Source organism: Anoplolepis gracilipes, chromosome 1, assembly GCF_047496725.1.
Source record: "Anoplolepis gracilipes chromosome 1, ASM4749672v1, whole genome shotgun sequence".
Classification (NCBI taxonomy): Eukaryota; Metazoa; Arthropoda; class Insecta; order Hymenoptera; family Formicidae; genus Anoplolepis; species Anoplolepis gracilipes.
In genome coordinates this window covers 3,571,437-3,586,299 of record NC_132970.1, presented here as the reverse complement: position 1 = coordinate 3,586,299, position 14,863 = coordinate 3,571,437, and the positions used below count along the sequence as shown (strand labels likewise).

Here is a 14,863-nt window from a genome sequence, read left to right as displayed (position 1 = left end):
CGCTCTGAGCGTTTTCTTCAGTCGAAAACGTAACGGGCGTATCCCGTTTAGACGCTGCACGATTGAATACTGGAAAAACTGTGATTGGTCCGCGCATTCCGTTCCGCTATAAATTTCCGCTCATGGGACGTCAGCCTTAAGTCCGTATCACACTACAAATTAAAAATTGAAGATTAAAAAGATTAGAATTTGACTAATCAGAACAAAAGGAACTAAAATTGTTTTGTCTTGATTGGTCAAATTTTAATCTTTAATCCTTTCAATTTTTAATGCGTAGTCTGATACGGGCTTAACACAGTGTCCACTAGGGTGAGTGAGACACACTGATATGTTCTCCCTCACACTAATGGACACTGTGTCGCCTGTGGTGTTTGTTGATAAACGCCTATATATATTTGATATTACCATGGTTGTCATAGCAATGATGCGATGGAATATTTTGATAGTACATATTTTGACAGTTGTTAAGTGTAATATAATGTAATAACGTAATGTCGAATTGTGTGCTGTAGTATATTATATAAATAATTTATTAAATTAACTTATAATAATAGTTTAATCATGAGCTCGATTTTCGGAGGTAGTGATAAAACTGACAACACTATTGTTTTTGACATATCGAAAAATGAAAGAAAATTGAATGACGAGTTCAAAGTACTTCAACGAAAATTGAAAGCAAAGTGGAAATTTATAGAGTAAGTAAAATTTACTAAAAAAAATTCTGAAATAGTTGTTTATATACCATATGAATTATACTACACAATTCTGGATTTTTATTAAAAGTAAAAACAAATTTATACTTAAAAATGAATATATTTCAGGAATAATGAAGTGATATCGCAAGAATTATTGGCAAATGCCAAGATTCTAATATTGCCAGGACCATTAAGTAAATTTACCGAGCTTGAAATGAATTCCATCAGAATCTTTTTGAATTCTGGTGGCAATGTTCTTGTTACACTTGGAGAAGGCGGTGAAAACAAATCCAATACAAATATTAATTTTTTGCTAGAAGAATTTGGCATAATGGTAAATAATGGTATGTAAAATATTCAAAAGGAAAAAAAGATGTATTTCATTAATGCTTATTGTATATATATAAACTCACAATTTTTAATTTTATATTTTTCTATAATTTCCAGATAGCGTAGCTCGTATGAGTTACAGTCAAACAATGCATCCTAAGGAATCTCTAATATGTCAAGGCCTGTCAAATAAATCTATATTCTTAAAGAATCATGATGAGTGCATGTATATATAAGACAATCTTTTAATATTCCAATTTTTTATCAACTTTCTTAATGAATAATTGTTTCAGTGGGATGAAATTTTTGTATCCTTTTGGTGCAACTTTAAATGTAGTGCAACCATCTGTTGTTGCTTTGTCCAGTGGATCAATTGCTATTCCGATGAATAGACCCATTTGTGCTTATCACTGTGTAAAAACCGGTGGTGGCAAATTGGTTGTGTTAGGTTCATCCAGAATGTTAACAGATACTTATGTAGAAAAGGAGAATAATGATGCTTTGCGTGAAATGATTTTTGATTTTTTTGAGTTGGATATCACTGGGATAGTGGATCTTCATACTGACGATATAGAAGTAAGTTTATTAATTGTATAAATTAATATAATTCATTTAAGATTTTTTTCTATATTTCAAATTTATAAAATCCATAAAATGCAATTGACAAAATGTATTTTTTCTGTGTAGTTTTGGGAATACAATTTTGTGCCAGATTTAACACAACAGGCAGATAATCCAAAAGTTTGCACTCAAGATTTGGATAATATCGATATTCCTCGCGAGTACACCAAGTTATTTAAACAACAATTTTATTCCATAAATTTGAACATCGTACCAGCTTGTATAAAAGCATACGAGGCTTTGGGAGTGAAACATGAACCACTTACTTTAATTCCACCTCATTTTGAGGCACCTTTACCTCCCACACAGGCTTCAGTGAGCATTAGATTTAATCTAATTTATCTCTCTTTTTAATATATTAGCACATAATTATTATGCATGTAACTTTAAAGTATATAATCCGGTAGGTATTTCCACCAAGTTTTCAAGAATTACCGCCACCTGCTTTAGAACTATTTGATCTAAACGAAGCGTTCAGTTCTGATTTGTTGAAACTATCACAACTTACTAACAAATACATGGCGACGAAAAATTTATCAAATGATAAGGAACTAGACCATTATATCAGAGAATTTGGAAGTATTATAATAAGGATAAACAATTCTGATACATATACCGCTAAAGAAGTATTGAATTTTATTTTTCAAAAAATCTGCAGTTACAAAGCGACACATGATTGAAATCTTTGTATAAAAAGATATTAGAATTCATCTGATTTTATAAAACAATCTATTAAAAGCAAATATATGACGGAAGAAATTATTGCGTTTTATTTAAATTTCCCGCTTTTCCATTTTTTCTTCTAGTGATATCTATCGACGATGTGGAAAGTTTGAATCAAATTTACTTGCTTTTCTGGACTTTATCTTTTTTGTCTTTCAACATTTCAACATCCTCATTTGTAAATAATTCAGCCAGTCTGTCAATAATCGTAAGCCTCAATAAGATAATGGAAAAGAAAAGATTTTAACAGCTATTTATTGCTTGCCACATCATCAGATTATAATGAAAAATATAATTAAAACTATGATGTAAATAACGAAATACATGCCTTGTGAGAAGATTATCGTCTAGGCACGATAGGATCATTGACGTCTTCAAAATATCTGACATGTCGTGACAATATTGAAGGCAATTTTCCAAAAGTGGCTCCATTTGCAGAAAGCAAGATACCATAATCGGAATGACATTACTCGCCTCTAGAACTGGCAATTCGGATTTTTTTATGACATCCTTTTTCACCCATCTCATGAGCCAGTCAAAGATAATAGGTGAATTAAATGAGTCAACTGATGAATAGAATTACAGTAATTAAATAAAATAAAATTATATTATAATTATGTATTCATATATTATATAAGAGTTACTTGCAACAATGATATCGGGTAATTAATTTTGATAAGTAATATTTCTTTCCTTTCAAATCACGATTAGTTTTTACAGAAAGTGTCTCGCATCAACTTTTTTATTAATAATACAAGTATTTATAAAATTAAATATCAAATAAATTGCCTGTTTCTGAAAAAAGAGAGAGAGAGAGAGAGCTAGAGAGAGAGAGAGAGAGAGGGTGAGAGAAAGAATATAATTTATTGTTGTGTTTTCTCAATTTTAATGTTATTATTAGGAAATGTGGCTCAACATCATTCGGGCCACAGTGAAGGGAGTTTCCCCCCATCGGGGGTGAACTCTGGCCAGGGGAGGATCGCGGGATAATGCCGCTGGCGAGGCCCGCCCTCCCCGCGAATGGCCCGTGTTGGCACTCGTAGGGGTTTTAGTGGGTATGCCCGTTAAATGGGGAGAGTCCCACATATCCCCGGGGAGTTCCGATTTCCGGGGGATGTGTAATGCATTTCCCCTATGTTAAAAAAAAAAAAAAGGGTACAGTCCGCAATACGCGTGATACGCTCCATGGGACTACACCCTGACCCGATTCAAACCCTCGGTGGAAACATAAGCTTAGTTTACACCGAGCACTTGATACGCGTACTAAGTACTATACTAGCCAATCATGGCCAGTCTTCTAAAGAATGGAATGGCTATGATTGGCCAGTAGTATTTAGTATGCGTATCAAAGTATGTCGGTGTAAACAAGGCCATAGTCTCTCAGGCTTCTCTTTGGTGTTGCCACCTCACAGGGAGGATTTCTGAACACGCCTCTAGATTTTCTATAGACATGGCCAAAGATTACTCGAAGTAACGAATGTTAGAATACTTCGTATCTTTTGCCTCTTACAAAATATCGTCAGCATAATATATTTCGTCGAAAAGTAACGCGAGTTATAAAATTCCGATTTAAGTTTGAACTCGTAAATATTTAAATCGAAGAAAAACGAATATACATAGATTTACAAAGATGAATAAGAAGGAATCAGTATGACAGATTGTGTATATCATAATAAACTACGTCTATTATTAATTATAGAAATTCAAGCACAGATTATGATAAAATAATAATACAAATAGATGTGAGGATTAAATATTATTACTAAAAAGGTTACTGTGTTGTACATGACTACGCACAATGTCCTGTCAAATTAAAGGAATAGCAAATATACCAGATATAGATAATGTTAAAAAATTACTTTATGGCAATGCCATTAGCAAATGTAAGTTTACTTGACATTTTTACTTTACAATATTGATAGAATCATGCAATGTATATATTATGTATTCTATTTTTAAAACTATACATTTTAGTCGAATATGTACCAAGCAACGAATTACCTCTTCAAGACTGTCATATATCATTATCATCAGTTGGAGATGTATTTGCAATGGCTTGGAATACAAAGATGATTATATTTGTTTGTAAGTATAAATCTTATGTCTCTCATATTTATATCTATCATATGCATATTCTTTCGATATAAAAATAGTTCACTGTTAATGATACACATACATATATGACCTAAGATTAATAACACATGTATTTTTATGACTGTATCAAATGAAGATATCAAATATTCTTTAATCTGTTGATAGCAAGATGGGATTCACAAGAATTAGATGAAATAAAAAATAAATTTCATATAACATGGCATGGAGAAATAACAAAGGAACAAAAGTGAGTAATATTTTTAAGTCATACTGTAAAAATATTATTTCAATTATAACATATTTTTTCAGTGAATGGATAACATCAGTGATCTGCTTGCCTCTAATATCTTTAGGAAAGGCTAGTGGTCCAGATTGGACCTGTATAGCTGTTGGATATAATACAGGCTTTGTCAGATTTTATACAGAAGTAAGTTTAATTTTTATTATGACCTTATTAATTTATTATATTATACTAATTAATTTATTATATAAATTATATTAATTTTTTTTTATATTAGACAGGTGCATTGCTCTTTGAGGAGCAGATTCACAATGAATCAGTCCTAGGAATAAAATGTCAATCATTCTCATTACCGAGACACAGTGGAGATGCTGGCTGTAGTGAAGAAATTTATATATCATATAACAGTGGTGTCTGCATATTACAAGGATTTCCATTATTTTCAACTTTACGTGCATGTAGAAATCACTTAGCTAGAGGTATATATTCTTTCTTTTATCTACTACATTAAGATTTTAATTTAATATTCTTTCCTTTTTTACAGTTCAGGCTAATTGCAATGATTTACCACCAGTTCCAAACTTGTCATATAAAAAATGGGCTTTTAAAAATCAAGATATTGCAAATGATTCAGAAGTAATTGGCACAACATCGATAAATAGTTTTGATCATTTAATGACAGCTTCAATTTGCGGCGGATATAATGCAATGTATAGATCTAGCGCACCACAACACAATTTAGTTGTTGCAACGGGAAAACGGCCATTTGTAGGATTCCATTATGCATTGGAGGGCGGTAATGCACCAGTTCTATCGGATGTTGCCATTGCTATGGCTAGCAAATTGGCTAATGCTATTGGTACTGCTGTTCCGTAAGTATATACCATGTATATATTATATAACATTTTCAAATAAGCTTTTTCAAAGAGATTAGTTGTAATTAATATATTAATTTCTCTTTAGATGGTTTCGCGGTAATTCGAAAAATACAACATCTGAAGCATCAAAGGGTAATATTCAGGAATCTATAGAGACAATGAGCTGTCGGTTCGGCTTAAGCGATATTATGAGAGAAGGTGATTGTATCGTCTGCAGTCCGAATAAAATGTTATCGGTAATATCGGACGCTATGGGCAGAGTGTTACTTATAAATAACAAGAGGGGCGTAGCTATTAGAATGTGGAAAGGATACCGCGATGCTCAGTGTGGTTGGATCGAAGTTACCGAAGAGAGAGATCGTGGAATTCACAGGAATATCAATAAATCTGGACGAAAGACTTTACTGCGTAACGCGTTATTTTTAGTCATTTATGCGCCAAAAAAGGGTGTGATAGACATTTGGAATGTACAACAAGGTCCAAAGATCACTACCTTTACTGCTAGTAAAAATGGACGGTAATAATCATTATATCATCCTCTCTACTTTTATTTCTTATTCCATTCTGTATTTTACTTATCGAATACAAAATTATTAATCTAATATATTTTTATAGACTACTCTACATTAACTATGGCTTTCTGGGTGCAAATGATAATGCTTCTTTATCAAAGAATAAGGCGCAATACTCATGCGTGTTTATGGATCCATTAGGAGGATTAAAAGAGATTTGTGTTCCATTTCATTTTGCACTTAATAGTAAAAATGGAAAACGTGCGCGCGACATACATCTACTTAGGAAACTGAGAACATATCTGAGGGAAGAAGAATTTAATGAAGAAAAATTAGTTTCTGAAGTTACCAGCACCTGTTTGGGATTAAAGACAAATGAAATTAAAGTACAGACAATAGAAGTCTTAATGAACAGTAAACATATTTTACCGGATGCTTTGCTTGCTGCAATAAATTGTTTTGTGGTAGAATCAGGTGTGTGTGTATATATGTGTATAACACATACTAGTATGTAATGTAATATTCTATATAATATTGAATTAATATTTTGTTAATATTACAGAAGAAGAAGAAGAAGAAAAAGAATTAGAACCTACTGCTAAGATGCTTCAACAATTGACTAGGCAATTACAGCAAATAATTATATTTTATAAATATGTTAAGTCTCAACTTGACATTCCCCCTGAATATAATATTGTAACAGCTGATAATGCACCAAGTCCTAAATACTTATCTTCAATATTATTGACTTCGGAACGAGAAGTACACCGCATTATTAAATTAGCCAAGATGATAAATAGCTTTAAGGATAGTAATGTTTCGGCAGAAACTAAAGTCAAATTTAAAGAGGATGAAAAAATGTTTTTTAATTTTCTGTCGTGCTTTGAATTTGGCACGTCAAAATTCATAGGATTACGAAAAGATTTAAAAGAGGAGAAAATAAATGACATTTGTAAGTTAAATATTTTATAATAATCACATAACTATTAGAATAGCTATATTGCATTAAATATACTTTTTAGCGCGACTAATATATCAAGGATGGATGTACTCGAATGATGTAAAAGAAAAATGGCAACAAGCTGCTAAAGATAGTAACATTCAACCATTCAATTGTATGGAACTGGCATTAATATATTGGACACATAAAAAGGAAACTGTATCTTTGGAAATAGAGCTAAAACGCTTTACGCAGCTTCTGCATGTTATTTGTTTGTTAACTGGTAAGTTTTGACTAAGAAATGGTACATATTATTTATAACATATATTAAGTTTGCATATATTATTTATAACAAAACTTAAATTTAATAGATGTGGAAAACATATGTGTTGAATATAACGAAGTTTCTCTTTGGTGGAAAAATGTACGGACTATTTTAACAGACTCTACAAAACCTTTTAATGCGCTTACCGCTGCATTAGCATGCAGAGCAATTGCTATGACTCTGGAGAAATATAAAGAGAAATTACAGAATCAGAAATTATTGGAGACTAATGGCAACAAAGGTGAAGACATTAAAAATATAAATAACGTTACCGACGATGAAATGGAAAGTAAACCGAGCGACATTACACCAGATGATGAAACGTACAGTTCAATTAGCGAATGGGAAAATGTTAGCAATGACACTTGTCAATTCACATTGTTAATTGGGAACCTTGAAGATATTACCATTTTGAATGCTGTTATTAGGTATATATTTTAATAATTCAATTGCATAAATATATTATAATTTCTTATAATAAATATTTTAATTATATATAATATTATAATAAATAATATTTTAATTTTAGTCAGCAAGTTATACCAGATGAAACAACGCAATTCTTCGCTTTACCATTTACAAAAAATGATATTTCTTTAGCATCAATTCTTTCCAAAGGAAAAGGTAAATGTTTTAAATTTTACTTGTCACTTATTTAATAGTATTCTTAGGCTCGGTTTCTTCATTACTTCATTACTTAACACATTATTCAAACTATATCTGCGTCTCTTTCTAGATAAGTTTGAAAAAAAGAAGATATAATTTAAACCGAGTTTAAAATTAAGTGGAAAAAACTGGGCTTTAGTAATATTTATTTAATAGTATATTCTACTTTATAATTCTTTCTCTTTATTCATTTGTATCAGGTTCTGTCTCTGAACTGGTTGCAAAATGGCTCAGTACAACAGGTATCGATCCAACACGATTAATCGACACAACTGATGTGGAATTCGATCAGTTGCAATTATCAATAGATTCTTTACAATTGACTGATACATTGGATGAAGCAACTGCCATTGAAGTACCTCAACAGGAACAGCAAAAACTTCTTTCATTATCAGTAGAAATTGGAGATGAAGCAAAAACTGATATGACAGCAGAAGCATATATATTAGGCAAGATACACTAAAAGAAATAACATTTATTTAGATTTTATAAACTATTTAAATTTTATATAATTTAAATCTTTTCTTTTTTTTCAGACAAGATGATTCTACTTAAACGTCATTTTCCATATAGTTTAACAAGTAGTGTCTTGTTGGCCAATTTATGCTGGGAGTTTGCTATGTCATGGAATAAAGATGTTACTCAATTAGACCTGCTTGCAGCTGCCTTGACTGTTTTACGACAAATACCTATGAAAAGTATGAAACATGGTAAGCAGCATTTTATATTTTTTCCATGAAATAAAAAAATATTTATATGTATGCTATATGTTTACATGTATGTTATATGTGTTTATTTGATAGGTGTTTGCTGTCTACTGTGGACGCTTCACATAAAGAAAAGAATGGAAGCAGCGGCGAAGCTTATGAACAAGCTCGGAAAATTGCCAAAGGAAAGATTGTGCATGCAAGACATTGGTTTGTCTGACATTCAACTGACAACGTTTCTACAGCACTGCGTCACTTTTTTGGATATATTTGTTGATGTTAGTACATACAATGTAGAGAGAATTATGAAAAATTGTTAAATGAGAATAGTTAAATGTGACTAGAAATCATAAATTATTAAGTGGATTTTAACTTTGACATATAAAGTATTCCAAAAACACCGAATGTCCTTTTAATAGTATATTCTCTGGTCAATTTGGGAAGATTTTTTTCTTAGCGAAAATCTCGAGACGTTTGAATTATAAACTATTGAAAAAAAAACTTTTTACAAACTAAACTTTATGAAATCAAAAAGTGAACAAAGTTACATTCTTCAATTTCTTGTAATTTACTTTTTTGTTATTAAAGGACATTTAATAATTTTTTAAAAAATGTATAGAGAAATATTAATAAACATTATAATATGCAGGACGAGATACTTAACCGAGGAGATGGTACAACGATAAAATCGGAAGAATTGTGGGATGGACATTCCGGTGGACCGCAACCTTTTGCCACACTAGCTATTTCTCAAACGCCAGCTTGGTATGATTTGATCTTGTTACATGTACAAGTGGCAAATGTTTTGTACATGATGGCATGTCTCAATTTGAAGATGTTAAAACCATTGAATAACTTGTTCGAGTCCGTAGTAAGTAAAGCGATAGTTATTAATACGCGAATATATATACAAACATACACGAACGTTTATTCATTATATTTGTGCAGGTACAACCTTATTTCTTTCAAGATATAACGGATAAAGCGATGCTCACGTGGTACCGAGACGATAAGAGAGATAATACGCGTACGGAATTTTTATGCAGAGTAATTACAGCGTCAATGGAATTTATTCATCGCGAGACTACCGACGGCGTGACGATTAGTTCTTCACAGGCTATTTCGTGGATGAGCAAGTGTCAGACGTTGGCGTCAATTTGGAAGATTAATAATGATGAATTGAGAATACACCAAGCTTGTCAATTATACATAAATGGTTTCGATCGTTTGGCGGAAGAGGTAGCTATATATATATAAAGTCATTTTTATTATTCGTACATATATATTATAATACATATATATGTATTGCAATTCTTTTATAATCTCTTATAATCTCTTGTACTTGTATGTACTAATATATCTTTACTATACTTATGTATCTACTCACAATGTACATGTAATTAGGTAACTGTAGCAGTAACCGATATCGAACGTTTGGCTGCAAACTTATTGCCTATAGCTGGAAGAAGAATGATGGCGTATCTTTCGAAAACACCAAATCTTTTGGAAGAAATGTCACGAATGAGTCCAGCACTTACAAGATATTTGGAAAATCTGGTAAGTGTGATGCACAAATCTATTGATATGTATTCAATATTTTTGGCTTTTCTGACCGTACACTTTTCCAGAACGTGCCTGAAATAGTCTATACAAATTGTTCGAATGTTGACACTGTAGAACTGATTCGACGAATATCTGTGCATTTACCTAAAACTCACTGTGATTATCATATTGCGCAATTGATGTTGGATGCAACATTCATTTATGAGGGTAATAATTAACTTTGATTAGCTTCTAAACTATGTCCTGTGATTCTATTAAGCATAAAGCCGCCATATATGAGAATTTTATCATAAACTGTATAATTTGTATATACTAAATACAACGAAACGCGATAATAATTGAAGTTATTGTCAATTTATCAATGTGGAAAAACATGATATGCTATTGTCATGTATAGTAACAAAAAGAGTGATAATCAAGCTGCAAAATCATAAGAGAAAGTAATATAAACTTTTCTTCAAAACATTTTAAAATATTTAATCAAGCGGAATTATGAACAATCTTAATTGAATGTTTATTATCTCTGAACTATACATTAAAAGTATATATTTGTATATATAATATTTTCCCTGTTATAGCACTGCTCTATCACAGGACATTAATTATTCTTGTTCTAAGAGATGCATATAATATAATAATTTATCTGGCGTTTTTTTTGGAGAAGGATGGAAGATTAGAATGTTATTTATCGATTTTTTATGTATTTGGTATAGAGTCGTTGAGTTTAAATATTTTAATTACTCTATATCACATGTATATCTATAATAAATATAATATTTCTTTTGAACGTACATTTCTTTGGATAATAATTATCTTTAAAGTTTTTTTAAGAAATCTGTAATATTTAATGCATAATTATATATATATATATATATATATATATATATATATATATATATATATATATTAAAAATACATTAAATATTACGTTTCTATCATATCATACATACACTAGTAATCTATTAAAATAAGATATTTCAAAGGCTGCTCGATGAAATCGCCGCATAATTGTTTTCGATGTCAGTGAAATTTTGAGCATATTCTATTTTGTCACGTGCAAATCAATTGCTTGTATTTGAGGTATGTACACTGTTTCAATATTATGCACATCGATTATATGTGTTATATTCTTAAAAACGGATCACGAAACCTTGATATTGCTGCTTCGTAACAGTTTCCCAATTTGTAAATTCGCAGTGATGTATCTCGCTACCCGGGCTACCCACTGACGTTAACCACTGTGCCCTGAAAATTGAATATTTATTTAACGTTACATTGTATTATAAGAGCGATTATAAACGTTGTTTTACTAATTATATATAAAATGCAATGGATAAATGATATCATTTCTGAATATATTTGAACGTCCGTATCAGTTTTTGTAAAAGATATAACTTTCTGCAGATACAATCGGCTGAAAACCGTGAAGAGTGCTCGATTTCAAGTTTAAGAAGGTCATACACTTGTCGTGTTGCCAATTGCATCGTTGACATCGTTACCAAACAACGAACGTTCACCAAGTGAGTGTGCGTTCTATCTGTATGAATGTATTTGCCACACATAGAGACTTCTTCACATCGAAATTATAATTAGCGATTCTAATCAGACCGAGTTCAAATATTTTTATATTACGATGATATCGACATAAATGATGATATCGAATCTTTGTGTAATCTTTTGTGTTGGGACACGTGATAATTAATGTACTTCTCCTTCGCGATCGAAGAAACAGTTCAGTAGGTCTGGCTCACATCTCTAAATAACAAGTATTTTATATATCTCTTTTTAACGATTCTTTCGCCAAGGGCATTCTATTTTACCCTCCTGTTAAAGTATATGTATTACTTGTTCACGCGAGCTGAGATTTAGCTTGATTAGCTTCTATTTCAGGATTTTTCCGAAGATTTGAAATAATTCTTCGTGTAAGATCCGTATAAGTTTATGTTCAGGCGTCTTTTAACGTCAACCGTACTTCGATATAGCGGCGAAATCGAGGAAGGAAACAGGTGATGCGCCGTCATTATTTCATTAAATTGTTATTAAAGTCAGTTTTCGACATACCGCACGTTACGTGGCATAAATTATTAGTCAAGGCCGGTCGAGGAACCGCAAGCACACGATTTATCTCGCATTTATATGTTTTAATTAATAATTTTAAAACTGTTAGAGAGAATATATTTACAGATACAATTTTCAGAGATAGAGTATAATTCTATTAAGACTCACATCTGATCGACGAACGCCCGAGGTCCTTGCATCTTCCCGAGGATTGAGCCAGTTTTACTGTTTTTCACCCAACCGCAAATTCCCAATTGTATACATATATCTCTCACGTACTTCGGGAAATATACGCCTGCAAGGATCGTTAAAGACTTAATAAGATTCTCTGCTTCAGACGTGGGATAATAAATAGATGCCAAATGCTTATGTAAACAAATATGTATAATCGCGCGTTTACGCTTATTTATATGTATATGTATTAGACTCGTAAGATGCTAAAACGGAGATGATGCCATTATTAAAGTGCAAATGCCAAGAGTTATATTTTAATCGAATGCAAATATATAAAATGTTTTATTACAAGAATAAGTAAAAAGCAAATAAAGTCACCAATATTTAATAAGCGTTAACGAAACAGAACAATGCTTGAAAATGAGAAAATTTAACACGCAATGAAAAACAAAACATGATAAATGAACTGAATTGTATTTTTTAGTATTTCATAATTTGCCTCTTACGAGGGACATTATAAATGAAGAGATGCAACGTAAATAGATAACTGGCATTTAAACTTAAGCGAAACAAGAAAGCGACATCGCTCCTGATCTGACAAGTGATACATTCGATACTCACCCTGTACTTTTCCAAAAACCTCAAATTCGACGGATACTAATGGTTCCCGGCAAAGGGGATCATCCGCCGCCATCCTGTTCGAGCTTTAACAGAATCTTGCGTTCGTCTGCAATTCTGTGTCTCGTGTAATATATAATAATATAATATTCTCGAATATTAGACTTGATTGCACAATAAAGATACGGATTCCGAATATCCCGAGGCTGTAAGGTCTCGTCGGTCGGACACTCGTTCTCCCTTTTTCTCTCTATTTCTTTCTATAACGATGTTTCACCTTTCGCCACGACTCATCTCGCTGACTGATTCTTGTTGCACGATGTTTGCGTCGTCGCGTTTCCTCAAATAGATCACCCCACCACGTTGACATTGATTCGATCGCGATCGATTGAGAGTCGATCAACGGTCTATGATCCTTTCGAGGACCTAGTTACATTATTCGAACGCAAGATCAAAAAAATTTTCCTTATCTTAATTTAATACGCAGCTTCAATAGATATTACGAAAACGTCTCTTTACAAGTATTTTTAATATATGTATAGTCGACAAAATTAATAACGCATATTATTTTGAGAACCATTTAATCTGCAAGATATAGCATAAATGAATCGTTGATGAATGAAACGAAAAAGAATGAATAAAACTGATAATGCGACTGATTCCGCGACACATGTAGAAAAACAATTCCTCCTGCCTCGCCGACGCGCACAAGGGAGTTGTTCATTGTGGAAACATTAAATGTAGGCCAGGGGAGCAAGCATTTATCGTCGAACTAAGCACTTCCCATCCATCATGCCTGCTGCCTATTGTCCCGTCATTATCTCGGCTAATTAGTTATTAGTACGCTATGACGTAGTAATTGCCCGAAAGCCAGCACAAGAGCAAAAAGTACGGGGTGCACCACAGGATACGGGAGAGAGGGTTCTACTTATAATGATCCTGTTCAATCTATTATATCGTCTTCGTTCAAGGTCCCGTTCGATGTTAAGCTCAATAAATAAATCTGTACGCGCACAAGTTTGGATCAATCAGCGCGAAATTATCGAGGAGAAATCGCAATTATTTTTTCCCTAATAGATTAAGTCAAAATGCGGGTTTATAAGACAAATAAGACAGCAACGTTTTATAGCATTACTTATTACTGCAGAAAATAAAACGACTGGCAAGCCATTTTCTTTTGTCCGCCTGCGTAATTTTAAATTAAACAATCAATTTTCAAAATCAAATTATGAATAACATTTTACATAAAATTTTAATCTACAAAGCATGCGCATACTAAATTGCAATTAAAATGGAAAAAGTAAGCAAATATATTGACACGTATGAAACATTAACGTCAATATTCAATTTATTCGATAAGTATCTCTTTATTAATTAATTTCTTTATGCACATTTTTAAATAAATATATAAATAGTCTTTTCTTTATATGTATATTACACATTAGTTTTTCTTCAGGTATATTTAACTATACCTCAAGTTGAATTATATATAACTATATGAATGATTTTAAAGACAAAATGCACAGTAGCATTAATTCCTACTATCAAAATTCTAATTTTCGTCGTCCCAATGGCATTTGCATATCGTATATTATTATTTTGCATTGCAAAACTTGCTCTCGATAATGATCATACGGAGTTTTACTGCAAACCATTGTTCATTTCACAGCCCTTCGACTACTTTTTTTTGCTGCACGTGTAACTAGTCATGATATCTT

General features: G+C 31.9%; 3 protein-coding genes across 4 annotated transcripts; 2 read left to right on the top strand and 1 right to left on the bottom strand.

The window, feature by feature from the left end:
• Positions 1 to 411: 411 nt before the first annotated feature.
• Ift52 (intraflagellar transport 52) lies at positions 412 to 2,423 on the top strand. Its single transcript, XM_072889070.1, has 6 exons — positions 412 to 695; positions 822 to 1,039; positions 1,143 to 1,251; positions 1,319 to 1,601; positions 1,713 to 1,961; positions 2,054 to 2,423. Exons 1-6 carry the CDS (start codon positions 562 to 564, stop codon positions 2,324 to 2,326), a joined length of 1,266 nt encoding a protein of 421 aa, XP_072745171.1. The 5' UTR covers positions 412 to 561; the 3' UTR covers positions 2,327 to 2,423.
• Positions 2,424 to 3,810: 1,387 nt separating this feature from the next.
• On the top strand, positions 3,811 to 10,959 carry Rab3-gap (Rab3 GTPase activating protein). Of its 2 annotated transcripts, none has more exons than XM_072904568.1 (19): positions 3,811 to 4,252; positions 4,344 to 4,454; positions 4,629 to 4,710; positions 4,773 to 4,890; positions 4,982 to 5,183; positions 5,249 to 5,576; positions 5,668 to 6,099; positions 6,198 to 6,568; positions 6,660 to 7,046; positions 7,117 to 7,317; positions 7,406 to 7,787; positions 7,889 to 7,983; positions 8,226 to 8,474; positions 8,562 to 8,735; positions 8,829 to 9,010; positions 9,382 to 9,603; positions 9,681 to 9,971; positions 10,137 to 10,289; positions 10,361 to 10,959. In XM_072904568.1, the coding sequence occupies exons 1-19, from the start codon at positions 4,168 to 4,170 to the stop codon at positions 10,511 to 10,513; spliced, it is 4,218 nt and encodes a 1,405-aa protein (XP_072760669.1). In that variant the 5' UTR covers positions 3,811 to 4,167; the 3' UTR covers positions 10,514 to 10,959. The 2 variants fall into 2 exon arrangements, with proteins under 2 accessions (XP_072760669.1, XP_072760586.1); XM_072904485.1 differs by having other exon boundaries at positions 6,657 to 7,046.
• A 90-nt stretch (positions 10,960 to 11,049) lies between these two features.
• Positions 11,050 to 14,393, bottom strand: LOC140672708 (acylphosphatase-2). Its single transcript, XM_072905107.1, has 3 exons — positions 13,149 to 14,393; positions 12,522 to 12,648; positions 11,050 to 11,540 (listed from the first exon to the last, which is right to left on the bottom strand). The coding sequence occupies exons 1-3, from the start codon at positions 13,219 to 13,221 to the stop codon at positions 11,426 to 11,428; spliced, it is 315 nt and encodes a 104-aa protein (XP_072761208.1). The 5' UTR covers positions 13,222 to 14,393; the 3' UTR covers positions 11,050 to 11,425.
• Between the last annotated feature and the right edge of the window lie 470 nt (positions 14,394 to 14,863).

Excerpts from the sequence above, each read along its gene's own strand:
- Rab3-gap (XM_072904485.1), top strand. The coding sequence starts at position 4,168 with ATGTCCTGTCAAATTAAAGGAATAGCAAATATACCAGATATAGATAAT. Across the intron at positions 9,972-10,136 it reads TCGATCGTTTGGCGGAAGAG|GTAACTGTAGCAGTAACCGA; the intron begins GTAGCTATATAT and ends ACATGTAATTAG. Across the intron at positions 10,290-10,360 it reads CAAGATATTTGGAAAATCTG|AACGTGCCTGAAATAGTCTA; the intron begins GTAAGTGTGATG and ends ACACTTTTCCAG.
- Ift52 (XM_072889070.1), top strand. The coding sequence starts at position 562 with ATGAGCTCGATTTTCGGAGGTAGTGATAAAACTGACAACACTATTGTT. Across the intron at positions 1,040-1,142 it reads TGGCATAATGGTAAATAATG|ATAGCGTAGCTCGTATGAGT; the intron begins GTATGTAAAATA and ends TATAATTTCCAG. Across the intron at positions 1,252-1,318 it reads AAGAATCATGATGAGTGCAT|TGGGATGAAATTTTTGTATC; the intron begins GTATATATAAGA and ends TAATTGTTTCAG.
- LOC140672708 (XM_072905107.1), bottom strand. The coding sequence starts at position 13,221 with ATGGCGGCGGATGATCCCCTTTGCCGGGAACCATTAGTATCCGTCGAA. Across the intron at positions 12,649-13,148 it reads GGTTTTTGGAAAAGTACAGG|GCGTATATTTCCCGAAGTAC; the intron begins GTGAGTATCGAA and ends CGATCCTTGCAG. Across the intron at positions 11,541-12,521 it reads CGGGCGTTCGTCGATCAGAT|GGCACAGTGGTTAACGTCAG; the intron begins GTGAGTCTTAAT and ends TTCAATTTTCAG.